General features: G+C 43.8%; 2 protein-coding genes across 4 annotated transcripts in view; one reads left to right on the forward strand and one right to left on the reverse strand.

The window, feature by feature from the left end:
- The window catches only part of LOC126335630 (regucalcin-like), a 331,250-nt gene that overhangs the window by 136,975 nt on the left and 169,312 nt on the right, over positions 1-24,963 (reverse strand). The window lies entirely within an intron of this gene.
- LOC126335608 (regucalcin-like) overlaps positions 1-24,963 on the forward strand; it is a 99,262-nt gene that overhangs the window by 32,212 nt on the left and 42,087 nt on the right. For all 3 annotated transcript variants that reach the window (XM_049999078.1, XM_049999063.1, XM_049999070.1), the window contains one exon: positions 8,677-8,846. In XM_049999078.1, the coding sequence (XP_049855035.1) occupies positions 8,677-8,846 (170 nt within the window). The remainder of the gene's footprint in view (positions 1-8,676; positions 8,847-24,963) is intronic.

The raw sequence follows: 24,963 nt of genomic DNA on the forward strand, positions 1-24,963 counted from the left end.
CTTATCTACTTTATGTGTTATACGTTTTGTGTTATGAGACTGTACCTGATGTTATTGTTTGTGTCATTTTCGGTGCCTGCCCCTACACTAGTTCTTGCGACTGTGTCAGAGTTTGTGTCCTCTTACAGGTCTTATGTGTGCTTGTTGCTTGTCTGTTTGAGATCTGCCGCATGGATTTTCTGGTCTATATGTGTCATGCAATGGTCTTGAAACCTTATCAACGATGTTATCTCGAGCACACCATTTGTCTGGCTCGCGTAACATTTCTTTGATGTCATTATATTTTTTACAGGTCTTATGTGTGTGAGGGTATCGGAATGTAATGCCACGTGTTCAGGGAATCATATGCCCCACATGTACGCGTAGCGTTGCTCAGGCCCGCGGGGTTTAAATGTGCTGGGTACGGGACGTGGCCGGTCAGAAACTGCGCTACGTCAATGACATTTACGTAGTATGAACACCCGGTGCAGAGAAGTTCAGTGTCTTCCTGTTACATCCCAATAGAGTCAGTCCTAAAATACAATGGAGACTACGGAGACGAAGAAGAACGGCCAGCTGAATTTCTTGACCTCAGTCAACGTGTTTAGGAGGCTGACTGGAATGTATATTTTGGGTCAATTGGCTCCCTGTCCTATTATTTCTTGATAATGACCGCGTTGGCTGTCTTCCAAAGAGCAGGTACTGTACCTTATTGTAAGGCTTTGTTTAGCCTGTCCATCAGAAAGGGGGTGATCTGTGTGGCAGTATTTTTAAGAGTTTACTGAAGTATTCCATCTGGGCCAGGAGCCTTTCTATTTTTAAGTGTAGCTATCGCTAGCGCTACGTCTTCACGGGCGAAAGGAATGGTAACATCGCCATTTTCGTAATTGCTCATTTGGTCATGTAAGGCGTACGGCGTTGTTGGTATTAGGGTAAAGACTCATAATAAGACACCAACGCCTAATATGGGGTACCCACTTATTATTACTGTTGGTACCTGACGTCTACTGGCAAGTATCAGAGCTTGTTCTATGTGCGCCATTGCGCCATTTTATGACTGGAAGTGGTTTGTGAACTGTATTCGTTGCATGCGTTGTTTACATCTGCCATCTGAAAAGATTTTGTAGTATTACGGTAATCAGGGTCCATCGTTTTTGGAAGATGGAGGTTTTGACATAAGTGCTTTATTTATTTCGTTTTAATGGTAAGTACAAGTTCTTTCAGTATTTATTCACTTCCGTACATCTATATAGTATGTGATTATGAAGGAAAGACGGCGGGGAGCTTAATCTGGGATAGTTAGTGACATGTAATGAGCGGCACTCCATATCTGGAGGAGCTTATTTAGAAATTTATTTTTATGGTCGAATAAGTTCCTTATAATATTTTTGAAATGAAGATATAATATATTATATATTTTTCTTATTAATTGGCTTCACTGAAGAAAAGAAAAGTTTGGGATAAAGACGAAATGAACGGAGCCGTGGAAGTCGTTTTGATGTAAGACATGGACTTCTTAAAAATAGCTAGGCGTTTCCGCGTTCCACAAATCTGACAATGAAAATGTTACTGCAAACTTAGGAAGAGAGTCTATATTTGCACCGGATATTGAATGTGACCTGATCAGGCATTGCGTGTTAGTGGAGTAGAGATTTTTTGGGTAAACCAGGAATGATTTAAGACGACTGGCTTACCGCTTAGCGGTGGTAAATAATATCCCAAATAAGTTCAATGAAGAAATCCAGACTACCGGTAAAAAGTGGTTGTAGGGATTTTTAAACGCCGTTCATCAACACTGTCTGTTGTAATGCCACAGGGAATTTCGATGTCTCGTTGAAATAGTTTTCTGAGGAGAACGTGAGTATGTTTTTCAACATATTTGAACCGGAAGTGCAGACAATTTCAATCCTAATGGGGTATATAATTGTGATGAAACAGGGACCAGTGTAGTGCAACACCAAAACGCTAAAGTGATTTCTTTTAAAATGAAAAATATCAGTGACATCACTGACATCAGCGAACGTGAATGCCGCATTACTACTGTAGCTTGTACGAATGCTTCTGGACATTACGTTTCACCTTTAATTGTATTTCCACGAAAATACATGCAAGTAGAGCTCATGGATGGAAATCCACCAGGGTCGATCCATGCCTGTCATATTTCAGGGTTGAGACAGGCAGATATTTTCACACAGTGGTTCAGACGTTTTATCGCAGTGGTAAAAACGACAAAATCAGACCCTGTCGAACTTACAGTTGACGGACACACTCCCACACTAGAAATATGGATGTCATTTAGCTTGGAAGGGAAAATGGGGTTTCAATTGTATTCCTTCCACATCACACCTCTCATAAGATGGAACTCCTAGGCTTGGCTTCTGTCAAACCGCTCAAGACATTCTACTGCCAGGAAACTGAGCCGTCGTTAAAAAATAATTTCCCTCTCGTAGGTACGATACGCCAGGTTGGAAAATTATTGGCAGGGTATATTCCGCGCTGCAACTCCTGTAACGGCAGTTAACGGTTTTACAAATACTGGAATGTATCTACTGAACCAAGATGTGTTCAGAAGCTGTGACTTTGCCGTATACTCCGGAAATGAAGCACTTACCGAGCGCCAAGATCAACAGTCATCTGTCAATGGACTTCAAACAACTGATGATAGGCTTACAGCTTCAGCAAGGGATATTTTGAGTTCTGCAGATGTGTGTTTCCCGCCATCCAATTCTAATGCCACTGCTGACGACTTGGCAGGTTGTTGTGAACAAAACTCAACCTTATCGTTACCAAAAATTCATTCGTAGAGTTTGATGGTGCGATTTGCAGAATTGTGTCCTCTGCCATCTATTTCTAATGCTGCTGTCCAAAGAAGTTCTAGAGCAGGTTCAGCGAAGATCATAACTCCAGCGCCATATATACAGTAACTGGTAAGCAGTCAAATGTAGAATATCGTCAGAGTTGATAATCAAAAATCTGTAAGGCCTACACAGACTAGAGGGTCTCAGAAGATTAGAAAGAAGGATTCCTATGCACAGAGAATGTCAACTAGTCATGCCAAACAAATGGAAAAAAGAAGAAGAAAAGTTTTTACATCTTCCAACTTCATCTTCTCCAGAAGATTCAGAATTTCTTCTCTTTTAGAGAATGATGATTGCGGAAACAAAAGCGAGATGAATCTCATGCTGAAAATGTGTATTGTGCAGGTTTTTTTTTTTAGATTATCGGCCAGGTGAAGAGTGAATCCGTTGTCAGAAAGGCCTGAAATTGTCTCACATAAACTGTTCAAGTAACATGAAAAAGAACTTCACGTGCAAAGTGCAAATAACTGAATAATAAACCCTATGTGATCATTTGAGTTCTTTTCCTTTGATTTACTTTAGTTGATGTCAAGTAAGAAAATAAGAGTATGTTTTTCCTGACCGAAAAACTTAAAGCAGTGAAATACCTGTATATGGAAACTTTGTTAAACTGGTTCTAGTAATAACTGATTTTATTGTCATATTTCCCCCGTATTGGGAACCGTTTCTGGGATTTTCTAAAGATAAACCACAAAAGAAAGATTTACATTTAACAGACTAAAAGCCAAATAAACCTAATCCTAGAATCCAATATTTTAATGTAAGTGTAAAAGTAGTGTTTAATTCTTAAATTTAAATCAAAAGCTACCCCATGTTACGACACTTTACTCTGTTTCTTCGTCATCAGGGAGGAGCTATCTCGGCAGAAACTCTGCCAAGCACCACCAGCCCTCTGTCGTCGTACTGTCTGCCTGCTTTAACGTTGACAGAACTGTTGGGGTCTAAATTCGTTCTGTCTCTAACTTAAACAGTTCTCCGCGTATGTTATTCTGCAGTTGTGTCCTAACAAAGCTGTGCAAGTGGTTTTTTGTTGTTTTGTTTTGTTAAGTTCTTTCATGTATTTTTGTTTCCCCTTACGGTATGGTTCAAGTCTAAGTTGTCGTTTTGGGCTGTCTTGACTCTTTGATAATATATTCTTTTGTCACTTGTTTCTGTAGTCTTGTCAACTCTATAGACCATAGCAGCCCATGTTTCCCTGGGGATTTCGCTCTCGGAATGGCTACTGACTGCGCTCTTTGGAGTAAGCCTGTTAGAACATGCGTTTTGTAGTCTATGCTACCTTTGATAGCGTGTAGTGGAAAATGTCCCAATGTGTCTAATTTTCTGCCAGTTTGCTCTGCCTAGAAGAAATCGCTGATGTTTTGAGGTCGTGGTGTGTGTGTGCTCATGTAAGTGTCTGTGTGAATGATTGTGGTACTGTGGTCACCGTGTGTTGCTTTGTTCAGTACTTCCCATTTTGTTAGGTGTGCTAGTGACTTGTTGTTTGCTAGTGATACATCTATATTACTGACTCCTCCAGAGTTACCACCACATGTTGATACAAAGCGGTGTCACTTATTTATGATGTTAACTACTACACTCCTGGAAATTGAAATAAGAACACCGTGAATTCATTGTCCCAGGAAGGGGAAACTTTATTGACACATGCCTGGGGTCAGATACATCACATGATCACACTGACAGAACCACAGGCACATACATACAGGCAACAGAGCATGCACAATGTCGGCACTAGTACAGTGTATATCCACCTTTTGCAGCAATGCAGGCTGCTATTCTCCCATGGAGACGATCGTAGAGATGCTGGATGTAGTCCTGTGGAACGGCTTGCCATGCCATTTCCACCTGGCGCCTCTGCTGCAATAGGCAGCGGAGTGAGCCTACTCTCGTATCTTAACTCTGAGGTAGGCAATTTCCTCTTCAAGACGTACACTGATTATCTAAAACATCATGCCTTCCCACCTGACAACCAGTATGTCCACCTTTCGCACAGACAGCAGTGCCGATGCGTCACGGCATGGAAGCAATGAGGGCTTCGGTAGGGCGCTGGAGGATGTTGGCACCACACCTGCACCCAATTCCCGTAAATTCCGGGGAGGGTGGCTATGAGCTGTGACGCCGCGTTCAATCACATCCCAGATCGTATTCACACTTGGCGAGTTGCGGGGATCGGCCCATTAATTGGAACTCCCACTGTGTTCCCTGAACTTCTCCATCACACTCCCTGGCCTTGTGACTTGGCGCATTATACGGTCGAAAAGTGCCACTGCCATCGGGGACATGATAGTCATGGAGGGATGTATAGGGTCTGCAATCAGTGGACGACAGTCCTTGGCCATTACGGTGCCTTTCACGAGCTCCACTGGTCTCAAGAATTCCCATGTAAATGTTCCCTTGAGCATAATGCAATCGACTATGCAGCGGTTCGCCACAGCGACAACAGCTAGTGCCGATGGTTACGTCTCCATTGCAGTTGTAGTTGCCGATGCCGTGGTGTTAACATTGGCACAGGCATGGGTCAACCCCTGCAGAGACCCGTCGTTAGGAGTGTTCGGTGCGGTGTGTTGAGATGCACTTTTACTCTGCCCAGCATTAAAATCTGATATTAGTACAGCCGCAGTTTGCATATTATCTGTGGCCAGAGGACATTGTATATAACGCTCGCCAGCGTCGCCTACCAGCAAGTCATGACACTAACACTATTAACAAGGCAAATCCTACAGTGCACAGTTTAAACATAATTCCTATAAAGTCGGGTAGCCATACGGTAAATAGTTTTCCGTCTGCACTGTAGCGAAGGTTTGATTGTAACACCTTGCACATCAAACTTCTGCATGAATCACCACCAGCCAGAAGCTGAAGGATGCTTTGGCTGTAACCGGTAACATTGGTATTGGTCTTACCAGTTCCCAGGCCAATCGTTTTTTCAAAATGTTCAAAATAGTGTCTCGACGTTTCGGCGATTCCTGGGAAACGATGTACTCAACACCAGTTCACAAGTTGAAGTTCCGGAAGCAGTTTAGTAGCTTAATAAAGTATAACTCATCCACAAAGCGAGTTTTCTCATTTTATTGTTTATTCTTCCTTGCGGAATTTTCTCATGTTCTTCGTTTTTCTTCCTTGTGAAATCCAAACACAGCACAGAGTTTTCTTCTCTACTGTGTTATCAACGTACACTGTCCAACATGTCCCTCCTCGACCTCAACGCTCTTGTCTGCACAACATGGCAGAAACAGCTGTTACTGTCAGAGCAAAATCCTTTCCGTCGTTGAGCCACTTTCACGATGTCCTCCTCAGTAGGAGGAAACTGACCATGAAATAACCTCCTGCATTATTTAGAGAACTAAATGACAACCCCAGGTTCAGATTACAGTTAATGACACATCTACTAAGACAACAATAATGATTACAATTGCCACTGCCAGCACTCGTTACTGTAGCATATCCTTCTTCCCAGTCGGATCTTCCTCTTTTCTTAATATTCACAGTGGTGCAGTTTACTTAAATTGCCTTTCCCCAGAACTCGCTATATTAGAACACATCTATTTTTGCACCTTTAAATCCTTTCCATATCAGTCACGAACATTATTGTTATTATGCCATTATTATTTAGCACGTAGTATTACTTACTTATAGGCAACGGCCTTGCCGCAGTGGATCCACCGGTTCCCGTCAGATCACACAAAGTTAAGTGCTGTTGGGCGTGACCGGCACTTGGATGGGTGACCATCCTGGCCACCATGTAATGTTGCCATTTTTCCGGCTGCACTCAGACTCGTGATGCCAACTGAGGAGCTACTCGACCGAATAGTAGCAGCACTGCTCAAGGAAAACCATCATAACGACTGGGAGAGCGGTGTGCTGACCACACGCCCCTCCTATCCGCATCCTCAGCTGAGGATGACACGGCGGTCGGATGGTCCCGTCGAGCCACATGTGGCCTGAAGAAAGAGTGCTGCAACTTACTCGCATCGTCAGTACAGGCAGTCAAATCATTTTAACACTACGAGGGGCATTTAATAAGTAATGCAACACATTTTCCCTGAAAGTAAACTGGTTTATTCAGGAATACGGTAAATCATACTATTCTCCACTTTTTTGGACAAAAATATATTTTGCGCTTCCCCATCATCAATATACTGCGTCCCGTGGAGCGCATTCTTCATCGGACCAAACGGAAGGAAGTCAGAAGGTGCGAGATTTGAGCCGTAGGGTGGATGAACAATCCAATAAAGTCTTGTGAGCTCCACTCAGGTGTGAGCCCTTGTGTTGTCATGAAGGAGGAGAGGTTAGTTGCCATTTTTGTGGTGACAGACACTACCAAGTCATTTCTTCAATTTCCTGAGGGTAGAACAATACACTTGCATCATGAGGGATGACATCAAACACAATAAACCCTTCACAGTTCCACAAGACTGTTGCCATGGCTTTACCAGCTAAAAGTGCGGCATTGACTTCTTTCCTCAGGCAGAGAGGTGGCGTGGCGCCACTCTATGGATTGCTGTTTTGTTTCCAGTTTGAAGTGATGAACCTACTTTTAATTGCCTGCGATGATGTTTGACAAAAAATTGTCATGATCGTAACGTGCAAGTATCTCCGCCCAGATGGTCCTTCGTCACTCTTTGTAGTCTCCTGCTAGGCGGCGAGGAACCCAGCAGGAACACACCTTTGATTACCCCAACTGGTGGAGAAGTGTGTCAGCGCTACCAACACCGATGTCCAATTGAGCAGTGAAGTATTTGATTGTGATCCGTCGATCACCTCGAATGAGTGAGTATGCACGTTTGAACATTGCAGAAGTCACAAGTGTGTGCAGCCGGTCAACACATGGGATGTAGCACATATTGTGCGACTTTGTCGCGATGGTCACAGATACCTCGCCCAACGACTCACTGTGCTTTTGTTCACTGTCAGGTCTCTGTAGACATTCTGCAAGCACCTATGAATACCTGTGATGCTCTGGTTTTCCACCAAAAGAAACGAAATTGCGGCTTTTTGCTTGGAACGCACCTCCTTTACAGACGCCATTTTTAAGTCCATGTACAGGGTCGCCACTTATCAGAACTTCATGAAACCATATTCCACGAAGTCCTACAACAAATTTCGCATGTATTGTATTACATACTGAACGCCAGTTGTATTTATCATAATAAAATTGTTATTTTTTAGATAATTGTAATGTAAATATAGGTACTATACGTGTGAAGCCCTGACACAATGTAAGAGATGGCCTGATGGCCCAAACCAGATCAAGTTAAGTAAATAAAAAATAATTAAAAAGCAGGAGAGTGGCATTAACTTTTACTGCAGTTCGCTTTCCTCCATTTCACAGATATACTGTGCCTGATGTGTGGTTGTACCTTTTAGGTATTATTCTTGCATCTGGAAGTTTTCAGAGTAGTTCTAGGCGCTTCAGTCTGGAACCGCGCGACCGCTGCGGTCGCAGGTCCGAATCCTACCTTGGGTATGGATGTGTATGATGTCCTTAGGTTAGTTAGGTTTAAGTAGTTCTACGTTCTAGGGGACATGACCTCAGATGTTGAGTAACATAGTGCTCAGAGCCATTTGAACCATTTGGAAGTTGTCACTATTAAGCAGAGTGGTGTAATTGGATATAACATGTGACTTAGATTGTATAGCAACTGCTACATGGCGATTGTTTCAGAGCCTAGAGCACTACCTCACAGTGCCCAAACTCCACCTATGACTCACGGCAGTTCTTCCGTTTCAATATTTAAAAAACACGTCTTTTTGTTCTTATTTCAATTTGATATAATTTGGCGTTCCGTTGACGGACCCCCTTTCGCGTTGATTAAGCAGTATTTTCCTCATTTTCCAGCCAGGGTACAATGTCGCCGGTGTCAGTGGAGAAGATTACCGAGCCCTGCAAGTTAGGAGAGGGGCCATACTGGGACGCAGACAAGAAGGTCTTGTACTTCGTCGACGTGGGATCAAATCGGGTGCATAAGTACGACCCGGCGACTCGTACTCTGAAGAGCATCACTCTCGGTAAGTACTGCTTTACTCGTTTGCACGCAATACACAGATGAGCCAAAATTTTGCACGCTCAACAGTCTTGGTCCAAATTTCCAAGGCAATGGAGCAATGATATACGAAACACCGAGTCGACAACACTTTGGTCGTTTTCCAGAAATGCACGGTATTGAGGAACTTTGATCATTTCCTTTTTTTTATTTCGTCCGTCTCAGTTGAATTGACAGAAAATTCAGCTGTAGTTGTTACCGGTTTCGTGCTGCTACAAACGTTTTCAAACCATACGTCTAAACATGACTTAAGTAAATTTCATAGAATAATGTGGACAAACAGTATGTATGTCCGTATTGTACGTATTCATATGTTTAAAGACGTACCTTGCTATTAAACGTAGTTATTCATACAATATGGTGCCAAAAGGCACAGAAAGTATACGGTGGGCACTGATCTTAGCCTACACGTCCGCTGATGCCGGCTGAGACAGTCAAACTGACAAATATTACCTACTGCAGTGAACTAGAGATCGCTGTAGGTGCTGCCGTCACACGTACGCGCTTACTGGTGTTGCTACCTGTTAGTTTTCTAAGGTGCTGCTCCAACCATTGTCTTTTTTAGGGGTGAAAATGTTGAAAATATTGTTTTACAGAATAATGTGGCATCCAAATGAAAATATCACTTTTACTTCACAGGAAATATTAATTTTTTCTCGAAAATAACGCGGCGTCCAAATGGAACAAACAAAGAGAGGAGGCGACAAAATAGCGTACCTTCGTGTGTGGAACCCTGTATTTCTGTAGCAGGGTAAAGTATCAAGCATTACTACCTTGCATACAGGAAGTCAATGCTAAAACCCAAAATATGTTGTTTCCCATTGCATTGGACACATACTGTCTAAAATAAAATGAGCAGAAATACATAAAACAGTTACAGCTTTAAAAATTACGTCATTAGCGTAACCTTTGATATCAAACCGACAGTAACGCATTAAATAAACATTACACTGCACCATACTGAAGTTCATCCGACACGATCATCATTCATGCCGCGATGGCCATATTCAAAGTCAAAACTTATTTCTGCATTGATCATACAAACACAATAATCGTAGGTAAATTATTATATAAAATTTTGATTGTATATCACTACACAGCACTACATCGGAAAAGACCATGTTACAACTATTAGGCGTGCAGATTTTTGTCGTACACATTTGAACAAGTGTATCAAACGATTACGTATGCCCGCACACTAAACGCGATAGTGATACACCAGTGGAGTTTTTCGCTCAGGAAGGAGATAAACATGAGTGCTATTGACACATACAGCACAGCACATTTTTGTGTGACCAGTGCCTACTGTATCATACAATGCCTGTCTGAGCAGAAAGCATATATTGTCAGATATTTTCATTCTTTCTTCGATTTCTACTTTTATTACGGGAAATAACTGTCCGCTACCGTAGCTCAGAGGTCAACGCGCCGGCTTGTCATGTCAGGAGAGGGGGGGGGGGGGGGCAGGGGGCGGGTTCATCCGACCACGCGACAGTTTTCGAGTCATACGCGTTCCAGTCTGTAAGATGGCGTGCCCCACTGCAGTCGTAACTGATAATACATCTACATGATTACTCTGCTATTCACACTTAAGTGCCTGGCACAGAGTTCATCTAACCATTTTCATACTACTTCTCTACCATTCCACTCTCGAATGGCGCGTGGGAAAAAGGAGCACCTAAATCTTTCCGTTCGAGCTCTGATCTCTCTTATTTTGTTATGATGATCATTTCTTCCTACGGAGGTGCGTGTCAACAAAATATTTTCACATTCGGAAGAGAAAGTTGGTGATTGAAATTTCGTAAATAGATCTCGTCGCAAACAAAAACGCCTTTGCTTCAGTGACTTCCACCCCAACTCGCGTATCATATCAGTGGCACTCTCACCCCTATTGCGCGATAACACGAAACTAGCTGCCCTTCTTTGCACTATTTCAATGTCCTCCGTCAATCCTACCTAGTAAAGATCGCACTCTGCGCAGCAATATTCCAGCAGAGGATGGACAAGTGTAATGTAGGCTGTGTCTTTAGTGGGTTTCTCGCATCTTCTAAGTGTTCTGCCAACAAAGTGTTTCGCATTCCCCACAATAATATCTATGTGACCTTTCCAATTTAAGTTGCTCGTAATTGTAATTCCTACGTATTTAGCCAAATTGACAGCCCGTAGATTTGTGCGTTTTATCGTATACCCAAAATTTATCGGATTTCTTTTAGTAACCATGTGGCTGACCTCGCACTTTTGTTTGTTTAGTGCCAATGGCCACTTTTCGCACCACACAGAAATTCTGTCTAGATCATTTTGTAATTGGAACTGATCGTCGTGATTTTACTAGATGGTAAATTACAGCGTCATGTGCAACAATCGAAGGGGGCTGCTCAGATTATCACCTAAATCATTTATGTAAATCAGGACAGCAGAGAGCGAATGACACTACTTTGCGGAACGCCAGATATCACTTGTGTTCTAGTCGATGATTTACCGTCTATCACTACGAACTGTGACTTCTCCGAGAGGAAATCACGGATCCAGTCACACAACTGAGACGATGCTCCATACTCACGCAATTTGATTAATAGTCACTTGTGAGGAACGGTATCAAAAGCCTTCTGGATATCTGGGAATATGGAATCGACCCGAGATCTCTTGTCGACAGCACTTATTACTTCATGAGAATAAAGCGTTAGCTGTACTGCACAAGAACGATATTTTCTGAATCCGTGTTGGTTATGTATCAATAAGTCATTTTCTTGGAGGTTATCCATAATGGTCGAGTACAGTACATGCTCCAAAACCCTACTGCAAATTCAGGTCAGTGATATGGGTCTGTATTTCGATGGGTTACTGCTATTTCCCTTCTTGAATATTGGTGTGACCTGTGCTACTTTCCTGTCCTTACGAACAGAGCTTTCGTGAAGTGAGGGGTTCGTATATGATTGCTAAAAAAGGCGCTATTGTGTCTGCATACTCTAAAAGGAACCTGATTGGTTTACCATCTGGACCGGAAGACTTGCCTTTCTTAAGTGATTTGCGTTGTTTCGCAACACCTAAGATATTTATTTTTATGTCATTCTGTTCTGGTTTCGAATTCTGAAATATTTACTTCTTCTTTCGTGAAGGAATTACGGAAAACTGTATTTAGTAACTCCGCTTTAGTGGCACCATATCGCGTAGTCGGATTAACATTACACGTAGAGCTCATTTGTTGTGGAATGCCATGTTCAACAATGTGCGCTAAATAGTGTGCTGCGAAACGCCTGTACCTGCTCCAGCACTGTATTCTGTCATTCGATCTACCCCAGGTCGGCGGCTGTCCTGCTTTACAAACCAGACAAGTCGCCGACCTCCACGTTCCGTGATGGGACATGGAAGTCGAACAACTTGTCACCTACTTGTGGCATCACCGTCGCACAACCACGTTTTATAGACCCTCACGGCAGAAGCACGCTGGCAACCAATCAGCTTCCCGAATGAGATTTTCACTCTGCAGCGGAGTGTGCGCTGATATGAAACTTCCTGGCAGATTAAAACTGTGTGCCGGACCGAGACCCGAAATCGGGACCTTTGCCTTTCGCGGGCAAGTGCTCTACCAGTTCTGTATGGTTCGCAAGAGAGCTTCTGTAAAGTTTGGAAGGCAGGAGACGAGGTACTGGCAGAGAAGTAAAGCTGTGAGGACGGTGCGTGAGTCGTGCTTGGGTAGCTCAGTTGGCTGCCGGCACGGTAGCTCAGCGTGTTCGGTCAGAGGGCTAGCTGCCCTCTGTAATGAAAATACTGAGTGAATGGATCAATAACGAACTTCAATGGGCGTCAGGGGACGTCCGCCACGAACAATTGCAACGAACTATAACGAACAAAATGAGATTTAAAAAAAAAAAAAAAGAAAAAAAAAAGTTGGTAGAGCACTTGCCCGCGAAAGGCAAAGGTCACGAGTTGGAGTCTCGGTCCGGTACACAGTTTTAATCTGCCAGGAAGTTTCATATCAGCGCACACTCCGCTGCAGAGTGAAAATCTCATTCTGGAAATATCCCCCAGGCTGTGGCTAAGCCATGTCTCCGCAGTATCCTTTCTTTCAGGAGTGCTAGTTCTGCAAGGTTCGCAGGAGAGCTTCTGTAAGGTTTGGAAGGTAGGAGACGAGATACTGACAGAAGTAAAGCTGTGAGGACGGGGCGTCAGTCGTGCTTCGGTAGCTCAGATGGTAGAGCACTTGCCCGCGAAAGGCAAAGGTCCCGATTTCGAGTCTGGGTCGGGCACACAGTTTTAATCTGCCAGGAACTTTCATTATTGAGGACATATAGAGAACAGGTATCTGAAGCTGACTGCTGGACGATTCTGTTGCCTCTAACATACACTCCTGGAAATTGAAATAAGAACACCGTGAATTCATTGTCCAAGGAAGGAGAAACTTTATTGACACATTCCTGGGGTCAGATACATCACATGATCACACTGACAGAACCACAGGCACATAGACACAGGCAACAGAGCATGCACGATGTCGGCACTAGTACAGTGTATATCCACCGTTCACAGCAATGCAGGCTGCTATTCTCCCATGGAGACGATCGTAGAGATGCTGGATGTAGTCCTGTGGAACGGCTTGCCATGCCATTTCCACCTGGCGCCTCAGTTGGACCAGCGTTCGTGTTGGACGTGCAGACCGCGTGAGACGACGCTTCATCCAGTCCCAAACATGCTCAATGGGGGACAGATCCGCAGATCTTGCTGGCCAGGGTAGTTGACTTACACCTTCTAGAGCACGTTGGGTGGCACGGGATACATGCGGACGTGCATTGTCCTGTTGGAACAGCAAGTTCCCTTGCCGGTCTAGGAATGGTAGAACGATGGGTTCGATGACGGTTTGGATGTACCGTGCACTATTCAGTGTCCCCTCGACGATCACCAGAGGTCTACGGCCAGTGTAGGAGATCGCTCCCCACACCTTGATGCCGGGTGTTGGCCCTGTGTGCTTCGGTCGTATGCAGTCCTGATTGTGGTGCTCGCCTGCACGGCGCCAAACACGCATACGACCATCATTGGCACCAAGGCAGAAGCGACTCTCATCGCTGAAGACGACACGTCTCCATTCGTCCCTCCATTCACGCCTATCGCGACACCACTGGAGGCGGGCTGCACGATGTTGGGGCGTGAGCGGAAGTCGGCCTAACGGTGTGCGGGACCGTAGCCCAGCTTTATGGAGACGGTTGCGAATGGTCCTCGCCGATACCCCAGGGGCAACAGTGTCCCTAATTTGCTGGGAAGTGGCGGTGCGGACCCCTACGGCACTGCGTAGGATCCTACGGTCTTGGCGTGCATCCGTGCGTCGCTGCGGTCCGGTCCCAGGTCTACGGGCACGTGCACCTTCCGCCGACCACTGGCGACAACATCGATGTACTGTGGAGACCTCACGCCCCACGTGTTGAGCAATTCGGCGGTACGTCCACCCGGCCTCCCGCATGCCCACTATACGCCCTCGCTCAAAGTCCGTCAAGTGCACATAAGGTTTACGTCCACGCTGTCGCGGCATGCTACCAGTGTTAAAGACTACAATGGAGCTCCGTATGCCACCGCAAACTGGCTGACACAGACGGCGGCGGTGCACAAATGCTGCGCAGCTAGCGCCATTCGACGGCCAACACCGCGGTTCCTGGTGTTTCCGCTGTGCCGTGCGTGTGATCATTGCTTGTACAGCCCTCTCGCAGTGTCCGGAGCAAGTATGGTGGGTCTGACACACCGGTGTCAATGTGTTCTTTTTTCCATTTCCAGGAGTGTACATTGCACGTAAGGACCACGGAGATAAGGTTGGAGAAATTGGGGTACATACGGAGGCACATACACAGTCGTTTTACCCTCGTTCTGTTTGCGAGTGGAACATAGAAGGAAATGACTAGCAGTAGAACGGGGTACCCTCCATCATAGGGTGGATTGCGGAGTAGATGTGGGTCCTCAAGCGCAGACCTAGCGCAGCTGGCCACCGCAATGGAGTCGGTATGGCTCCACATACCTGTCGATACCTTCCTCACTGACTCTGCACCTGTCGCACTGCGTTGCAGCAGCTGTTTATTCGGGCTTTTGACAGGCGGTCACAACGTGACTAGACAGTGTATTTTCCTTAGTGTCACGTGGCCGTGACACAATCAGGCGGCATGCAGTCTCGCGGTAGGCGGCAGTCATAATGTTTTAGCACATCAGTGTATTTTCTAGTGGGATATTTTATCAGGTTGACGGGATGTGTATAAGCGAACGCTGTGAAGCGCTCACGACCTTCATATTTCTCAGTAATTATCGAAATAAGAATTACAACAAATCATTGATATGAAGCGGTCTGCGACATGGGGTTCACTGTTCGAAGTGATCAAAAAGGAATATAGGACGACAGTGATTACATATATTGCTTATGAAATGCAGAAAATAAGTAATTTACAGTAAGATACAGTTTGGATGGTTCAAAGACCAGCAGTTGAGAGGTTTATTGCAAAACCTGGACAAGTACAAAATTGTCACTTCTCAGGAATAAAAAAGGAAACTTTTCCCCTTTTAACTTGAACCACGAGAAAAGTCCAAACGGTATTCATAGCATAACAAATAGAAACATCTTTTTCAATAATGTTCGTTTTTAAATACACAGTGTTGCGTTGGCAGAAGAGCCAACACCGAGTTACTAGTGGAGACCGAAATGCACGCGTCTTAGCTCACGCAGGCTGGCGTGAGGTCTGGAACATGACAAGGAATTAGAATTCAGAAAGCGGTCGTAATTAGTTTGATAGTTAACTTTAATCCATTAATGATGAACGTCGCTCTTGACAGTACATGATGCACAATATTATCTGTTCAGAATACATTCTTATAGTAACTGAATATGGCGCATTGCTAGGTCGTAGCAAATGACGTAGCTGAAGGCTATGTTAAACTGTCGTCCCTGCAATTGAGAGCGTATGTAGACAGTGAACCATCGCTAGCAAAGTCGGCTGTACAACTGGGGGGGGGGGGGGGGGGGGGGTGCTAGGAAGTCTCTATAGACCTGCCGTGTGGCGGCGCTCGGTCTGCAATCACTGACAGTGGCGACACGCGGGTCCGACGCGACGTATGCTACCGGACCGCGGCCGATTTAAAGACTACCACCTAGCAAGTGTGGTGTCTGGCGGTGACACCACACACAGTCTAGAGATCATTTTCTTTCCTTTGGACTTGTCCGGTCTTCGTAAAAAATTAAGAAAAAAGTTGTAATATTTTTCACTGGTCTAATTTATGCTGTCTGGGAATACATTACAATGAACACAAGACAATACCGTCTTCTTTACAACAAACTGAAAATAGAATTCCTGTTATTCCTATATTTCCCATTATTATGAGGGTCATTTAATAATTAAAGACACAAATTGGTCTGGGGAAAAAACTGTTAGTAGGCCAAGTTTGGTGCTTTTACAGCTTTAAGTTGGCGTCACTGGGAGAGCTCTAATCAGCTGATTTATCACTATTGTTTTGTTTATAACGTCAAAAATAACGTTTGAAGATGGCGAGTCCGCTTGAGACGTCCACATTAGTTGAAAAAGTTCTGTTATTAGCTTTTTACTTGCTGAAGACGAGAAACCAGTGGATCTATACCGCAGAACGTCTAAGATTTATGATGAAGGTTGTATGAATCGTGCAAATTTTTACAAGTGGCTAGAGATATGCAGAAATGGTCGCGACTCAGTGACTGAAGAACACCATTCTGGCCGACCAGTTGCAGTTTCAACTCCCTCACTTGACAGTCGAATTGATGACATTATTCGTGCTGACCGGTGTGTGTCTATGGGAATGATAGTTGATAAGGTTCAAGTTAGTACTGGTACAGTTAATATCATCACCTGTAACAAGCTCAAGTACCGCAAAACATTTGCAAGATGGGTTCCAAAGGAGTTGGTGCGGCTATACAAGAGAACAACTTTGAGAGTGTGCACAGAGCTAAAGGAACGTTATGAAAGAGAAGGTGAGCACTTCCTCAACAAAATTTTGACTTGTGATGGAACTTGGGTTCACTATTAAGACCCAGAATCAAATAGACAAAGCATGGAGTTGAAGCACACCAACTCACCTGTGAAGAAAAAATTCATAACCCAAGCGTCAGCAGGAAAAGTCATGTTGATGGTGTTTTGGAATGCTGAAGGTCCAGTTTTTTCTGATTATCCCGAACTGCAGAGTACGATGAACAGCCAATACTACTCGGATTTGCTTTTAAACAAGGTGAAGCGTGCCATGAGAGAGAGACGTCGTGGATCTCAGAGGAGAGGTGTGATTCTCCAGCACGTCATCATGTTGCTCAACTAACCCGTGAAACCATCCACAGATTGGTTGTAAAGTACTGCCTCATCCCCCTTACAGTCCTGATTTAGCACATAGTGATTTCCATTTGTCTGGTGCAATGAAGGAGGCATTACGTGGGAAGAGGCTCCAGGACAAAGAGGACGTGAAAAAGTTTGTGGGGAAATTGGTTCAAACATCAAGATAAAGAGTTCTTTACAGCGGGAATTAAAAAACTTGTAGCCCGTTGGAACAAATGCATAAATGGTCAAGGGGATTATGTTGAAAAGTAGAAAAAGCATTGTTTTGTAGAAATAAATGCTTTTTTCTCCAGTCCAATTTGTCTCTTTAATTATTGAATGACCCTCGTAGATGTTATACATCCTCGCACCCATCACTGTTACCATTATCATCATAAACAATATTAACTTCAGTCTCCTCCTCTTCATTACAATTTTCATCTGGGGCACCATGAAGTAGATCCTTGTAGAAGGCTTTGTTTTCTTCTTCCAGGAAATGAGTGAAGTTACAAAGATCTCCCTCTGTCTTTGGCTAGCTGAATACCTGCCGTCTTGTTGTAAAGCTGATGTAGAGCGAAAACAGTATAATTTATTCTGCAGTAGGACTCCTCTTAACAATTATGTGTATTCCTCACGTCAAAGTAAGATCTTCTCCATGAAACACAGAACCTGTCTTCCATATCATTTGCGAGTCATTCGTACCTGCTGCAACTTGAGTGGAAGTTTGGGCGTTTTCAAATTTAATGGCTTAATAGTACGTTTAATGTCTGTGAAATCATCACGTTGCATTATTTTCAGCTACAATGTAGGAGGGTGATGTATGGGCTTCAACAGTTTTCCTGACTCAAGTTTTAGGAGTATCTGCAGTCTTTGTCTTCCGCTTCTCATGTCTTATCAATGTGAAGACCTGATCATTTGCTAAACAGCTGTGGCGTCGCACTGGAAATAAGCATGTGACCCTCCTGTAGATCTCCATGATCTGCACTTGACTGTAAAAGAATTGAACCGTAACTGTGTTTTTGGTCTTCCGCGGACACCCAATACTAAGCAGAACAAGATCATGGAATGTTGTTTATGTAGTTCTAAATCACGGATGTAGCTCCATTAGAACCTTTTCTTCGTTCACATTCAAGATCAATAAATTGAAACCGAATCAAGTGCCAGACAGTGAATCAGTAAATGGCATTTGACTGTAAGTGCAGTAGGAGCAAGTTTTGCATATGATCAAATGAAGTACCGTTAATGAGTCCTTGTTTTGAATTTAGAATATAGTTAGGTTTCATGCTTACAAGGACAGAGATCTTTCCAAGTGTAACGTCTTTTACGCTACTCAGACTCTTCTCAAAATCTCTTTTCTCAGCTTTTATTTTTCTGTTCAGTGAGTTACATACTGTACATGTGTCAGATCGGGGATATTCAAAATGTACTTTCAATTTTAATCTTCTGTTTCCCTTTATAAATGGTTTTTTTGAAAACCTGTGACTATGAAGACAATGGATTTGTTTTTAGATACTCTGTGGACGACTTGTAACATTATTTCTGTTAACTACATTTAAAAACACCTTTGTAACTGTTTGTTTATGTAAATTATTCTCGATGTATAATGTGCACTGAAAGTTTAACATGTGTCAGACTCTGCATAAATGGTCCATAAGAAAACTGTAAGTACAAGTTCTTCGATATTTCGCCAATAACCACACATAAAAATCGATAACTAATAAAAATTGCACGTTTTTGACAGATTGCAGTAAAGTCAACAAAACAAAGCAGAACCTCACACATCGAAAATGTTATGTAAAAATGGCATAGTACAAAGAGAGAACACACTTGAAAATGGGAATCATTTCCCTAAACGGGTCGTGTAAAATATGAATAAAAGAAAATAAGGAGTGGAAGTAGAAAAGTGATCTAACAACAAGCCCATAACAGTTTTAAACACTGTGCAGTAGGTTTTATATGAAAGAGTGATATAATACTTATATAAAAATTAAAGATGCAGATAACTTATGGTTAAGTCTTCTAGCGAGTATTTCCGATTTGGGTTATAACGCAGAGAGAAGTATGAACGTCTTGCTTTAACGCACATTAAATGACATTCAATCACCTGATCAATCAGCTTTGGTATCTTTTTGTGGTATGTTTTTCGTGGGAACCTCATTTGTCTTTTGGAGACTGCCCATGCATTACAATACTGCTCTGTATTCTTTACAGTCTGTGCTAGGTTATTCCATGAAAGCTGAGGAATGCTACTTTACAAATCGGAATATCTCTACCTTCAATTCATAACTTGAAGGAAAACTCAGCTGCATGATTCCTTCTTCGTCTGCAACTGTTGGGCGCTTCCTGTGTTAAGTCCCATAGTGCTTAAAACATTTGAACCATTTGAAGACTTCCTCTGAATGTGCTGCTTAGTAATAAGTGCAGCAACGTGAGAAGAGGAGATCTACAAATCCTGGACTTGCCTGACATTTGTAGAAATAATAAGGGAATAGCCTTTTTTTGTGAAGACCAAGATTTTCAAATGGATATTTCTTCGGATCTGTGAGGCTTTTGTTGACGAAACAAATTCCGCTATAAAATAGGTGTGGTGACAGAAGAGCAAGGGGATATTAATTCAAAAAGTCCTCTTTTGGACTTTTTTAATCAGTCCCTCAATTAGATCTCTTCTGGGAATGTAATAGGCTCTCCCGGCGCATGCTGTTTATGGAAAGCTCTCCAGTTTGCAGACAGGTGCGGGTGTTAAAAATTCCGCGACGTATCGACGAGTATCACACTCATCATTTTGTGTCGAAGTGTCGAGATAATGCCCACACAGAGATGCGAACTGCTCGCCCGCAGTCCCCGCAGCTGAGCAGTACTCAGCTGACAGTAACCAGGTGGAAGAGGAACAACTGCCTGTATAAATGTTACGTCACCCGCATATCTCGACTCGTCACCAGAGACTGATGAGGGCGACATTCGTCGAAACGTTGCAGTATTTTAACACTGCCCCCCAGCTGGAAACCCGAGAGCCTGTCATCAATTAGACCTCAGTAAAAAAACTTTTAAACCTATGCTCTCTATGAAACGCAGAAATGCAACCTTCTATTGCACTGATGTTGAGTCACAACTAGAATCAATGTCGTCACACAAATATAGTGGTTCAAATGGTTCTGAGCACTATGGGACTTAACTGCAGTGGTCATCAGTCCCCTAGAACTTAGAACTACTTAAACCTAACTAACCTAAGGACATCACACACATCCATGCCCGAGGCAGGATTCGAACCTGCGACCGTAGCGGTAGCGCGGTTCCAGACTGTAGCGCCTTGAACCATCGGAATCGAAAAACATCATAGCCACAACTTTTCCAGCAGAAGGGGTGGTTTTGAATTTTTTTTCTTGGGCGAATTTGCATGATGCCGCTCCATTGATTGCCCCTTCGTCTCTGGTGAAAAATGATGGAGCCACGTTTCATCACCTGTCACAATTCTTCCAAGAAATTCATCTCCACCATTCTCATACTGTTCCAAAAGTTCGCTGCATACCGTTTTTCTTGTTTCTTTGTGAGCCTCTGTCAACATCCTGGGAGCCCACCTGGCACAAACCTTTTTTAAAGTCAACACTTTCAGTATTCTGCAAATCTTCCCCTATCCCAATGTACGTGACAATTCGTTCACTGTGTTGCGTCTGTCAGCTGTCATCAATTCGTATGCAGTACGAGGCCTGCTGCTGCGAGGACAATCCTCAATGTTGCCGTGCCCGCTTTCATCACGTAACCTGCTTGCCCACTGACTGACTGTACTGTGATCGACAGCAGCATATCCATACACTTTTTTCAATTTCTTGTGGATGTTTCCCACTGTCTCGTTTTCACAGCACAGGAATTCTATGACATCAAGTTGCTTCTGACGAACGTCAAGTGTAGCAGCCATCTTGAAGACATGCTGTGACGGCGCCACTCACGGGAACAGGTTGAGCTAAGTTCGAAAACAAGCGGGAAGGATGTACCTGCAGACTGTAAAACTTCCACATATCCAGAATGAAAACTGTGTTTTTACAAAAGTAGTGTGCATTTCTTTTGGAGTGACCCTCGTATATGTAGAGACAAACATATGATTACAGTGTCAGAAAAATTCGATGATTTCCTAAAGAGAAAGAGCTCCTAGAACTGCTTGGTCACTTCGGTCGGCCACAAATATAGTGTCTGCAGTAACAATGCTCAGCGATATTAAGCGAAACGACCACATGCACTGATTCGTAGCTACAGCAAATGGCAACCTTCGATTTACTGGTTGACTATTTGAAACTGTATTTATTTATTTATTTATGCATTTATTTTACCTGGCAAGATTTGGGCCTTCAGGCCCTCTCTTACACCTAACCAGGCATACTTAGATGGAACGAGTTACAGTTTCTACATAACATTAAGGACATAGTTTCAGGACATAGTTTCTCTTCCAAAGAGATAGCCTATAAAACAATTTATTGCAGAAGTTGAAATATTGCCCTAGTGTGTGGGAGTCTTAACAGGTCGTAATAGCTATAGATATTGGGGGTATACGAAGAAGGGCTGTAAAAATGGTGAAAGGTTTGTTTCACGAGCGAAGGAGTATAACAGAGGGGATCAAAAATATTAAATAGCAGCCTCCCAAAGAAAGATGCCGTATATCTCGCGAAAATCTGCTTACAAAATTCGAAGAATCGAATTTTACGGCGAAAATTACCAACATTCTTCAGGCTTCTGCGTATCGTGTCGAGCAGATCAGTTAATATACTAGACTAACAATAGGCATCATAGAGGCGTGTAAACAATGGTCTTTCCTGTGCTCAGTCAACGAATGGAAACGGGTTACTGAGGCTGCAATGGCAGGTTATCAAGATTTAAGTGAGTTTGATCGTGTTGTTACAGTCGGCGCATGATCGATGAGACACAGTATCTTCGAGGTAACGATGAAGTGGGGATTTTCCTGTACGACCCTTTCACGAGTGTACTGTACATACAACGAATTCGGTAAAACACCGAATCTCCGACATCGCTGCGACCGGAAAAAGATCGGAACCAACGACGACTGAGCCGGCCTTTGTTGGGCGAGCGGTTCTAGGTGCTTCAGTCCGGAACCGCGCGATCGCTACAGTCGCAAGTTCGAATCGTGCCTCGGGCATGGATGTGTGTGATGTCCTTAGGTTCGTTAGGTTTAAGTAGTTCTAAGTTCTAGGGGACTGATGACCTCAGATGTTAAGTCCCATAGTGCTCAGAGCCATTTGAACCATTTGAAAGACGACTGAAGAGAATCGTTCAACGTGACAGAAGTGCAACCCTTACGCAAATTGCTGCAGATTTGAATACTGGGCCATTAACAAGTGTCAGCGAGCGAACCATTCAACGAAACATCATAGATATGGGGTTTCGGAGCGGAAGGCTCATTCGTGTACCCCTGACGACTGCACCACCCAAACCTTTACTCATCTCCTAGGCCCGTCAATACCGACATCGGACTGTTGGTAACTGAAAACATGTTGCCTGATTGGACGAATCAAGTTTCAATTTGTATTGAGCGGATGGGCGTGTGGGAGTATAAAGACAACCTCATGAACCCATGGCCCCTGCATCTCAGCAAGGGACTGTTCAGCCTGGTGGAGGCTCTGTAATGGTGTGGGCGTGTACAATTGGAATGATATGGGACCCGTAATACGTCTAGATACGACTCAGACAGATGACACGTACATAAGCACCCTGTCTAATCACCTGCATCCATTCATGTCCATTGTGCATTTCGACAGAGTTGGGCAATTCCAGCAGGACAATGCGACACACCACACGTCAAGAATTGCTGCAGAGCGGGTTCAGGAACAGGGATACCTTGCAACGCGCTGTTCAGAAGATACCTCCCCCCTCTCCCCCTCCCCCTCCCACCTTGTACTCTTACGGATTTGTTAACGGCCCTGCAGGATTCATGGGTGTCAATTGCCTCCAGCACAGCTTCCGACGTTAGTCGAGTCCAAGCTACGTCGTGTTGCGGCACTTCTGCATGCTCGCGGAGCCCTAAGCGATATTAGGTAGGTATACCAGTTTCTTTGGCTCTTCAGTGTAGCGTTTCAGCGGAAACTACAGCGCAGGCGGCAGTAATACGCCGTTTCATATCAAGTGTAATTGTTTGAAGAGGTTGACCACGGTGACATCTGTTAGGATATTTTTCGGCGTACACTGTGCACTAACGAACCTCATGCTTCCTACATTCACCATAAACCATGAGCATGTTCGTTTTTTTGCATTTTTTTGCACCATCTTCAAAGCACGTCACTGCTTCCACTCTCATACAATACGTGAGAGTACGGTTGCAGTGCAATCGTAGTGTACACACAACAAATGCAAACATACTTAACATTGTTCCATGGTATCAGGTATATGGCGTACAACAAACAGCTGTCGGTGTCTACGATGTTCACAACACGATAACTCGTAAACTACTTTTCATTTACGCTACTTTTAGGATTTTACTGTCAAAGGCATTGCCCCATTAAAAAATTTGTAACTGTTGTAAAAAACTGGACATCGGACATCGGAAGATCACTGACGCTTTTTGCAGATGATGCTGTGGTGTATCGAGAGGTTGCAACAATGGAAAATTGTACTGAAATGCAGGAGGATCTGCAGCGAATTGACGCATGGTGCACGGAGTGGCAATTGAATCTCAATGTAGACAAGTGTAATGTGATGCGAATACATAGAAAGATAGGTCCCTTATCATTTAGCTACAAAATAGCAGGTCAGCAACTGGAAGATGTTAATTCCATAAATTATCTGGGAGTACGCATTAGGAGTGATTTAAAATGGAATGATCATATGAAGTTGATCGTCGGTAAAGCAGATGCCAGACTGAGATTCATTGGAAGAATCCTAAGGAAATGCAATCCGACAACAAAGGAAGTACGCTTGTTCGCCCACTGCATGAATACTGCTCAGCAGTGTGGGATCCGCACCAGATAGGGTTGATAGAAGAGATAGAGAAGATCCAACGGAGAGCAGCGCGCTTCGTTACAGGATCATTTAGTAATCGCGAAAGCGTTACGGAGATGATAGATAAACTCCAGTGGAAGACTCTGCAGGAGAGACGCTCAGTAATTCGGTACGGGCTTTTGTTAAAGTTTCGAGAACATACCTTCACCGAAAAGTCAAGCAGTATATTGCTCCCTCCTACGTATATCTCGCGAAGAGACCATGAGGATAAAATCAGAGAGATTAGAGCCGACACAGAAGCATACCGACAATACGAGACTGGAATAGAAGGGAGAACCGATAGAGGTACTCAGGGTACCCTCCGCCACACACCGTCAGGTGGCTTGCGGAGTATGGATGTAGATGTAGACTTTTGTCGCCGTATCAAAATCTGTGTATTGGCTGCAAATACGCTCCCTTGCCCGCAATTCAGGTCTGCGAAAACCAACGATAGTATCTTCTATATCCGAAACATATGCTGCACAAGTAGATGATTCACCGTGTATACCACACTAGACCTGCTAACAACACTAAACACGATAAGAGCTAATGCACTCTGGTCGTAGTTCTACCTGTCATAGTGAATGGCAATTTCGGTGTTTCAGATACCTGCCAATTGTGTCTACTTGTATGAAGTTGCATGATCTGACCATGTCTTCTGGATGCTTGACATTTTTTGTCAGCCAGCGTATTTATTGATGTGACCAAGTTAGTTCTCGCGATGCCTGGGTCTGCCATTCGCCCTTTCGAGTTACAGAACGCCATAAAACTGCAGTGCCGGCGACAAGAAGTTCTTTGAAACGCACC

Source organism: Schistocerca gregaria, chromosome 1 (assembly GCF_023897955.1).
Source record: "Schistocerca gregaria isolate iqSchGreg1 chromosome 1, iqSchGreg1.2, whole genome shotgun sequence".
In the NCBI taxonomy this organism is placed as follows: domain Eukaryota; kingdom Metazoa; phylum Arthropoda; class Insecta; order Orthoptera; family Acrididae; genus Schistocerca; species Schistocerca gregaria.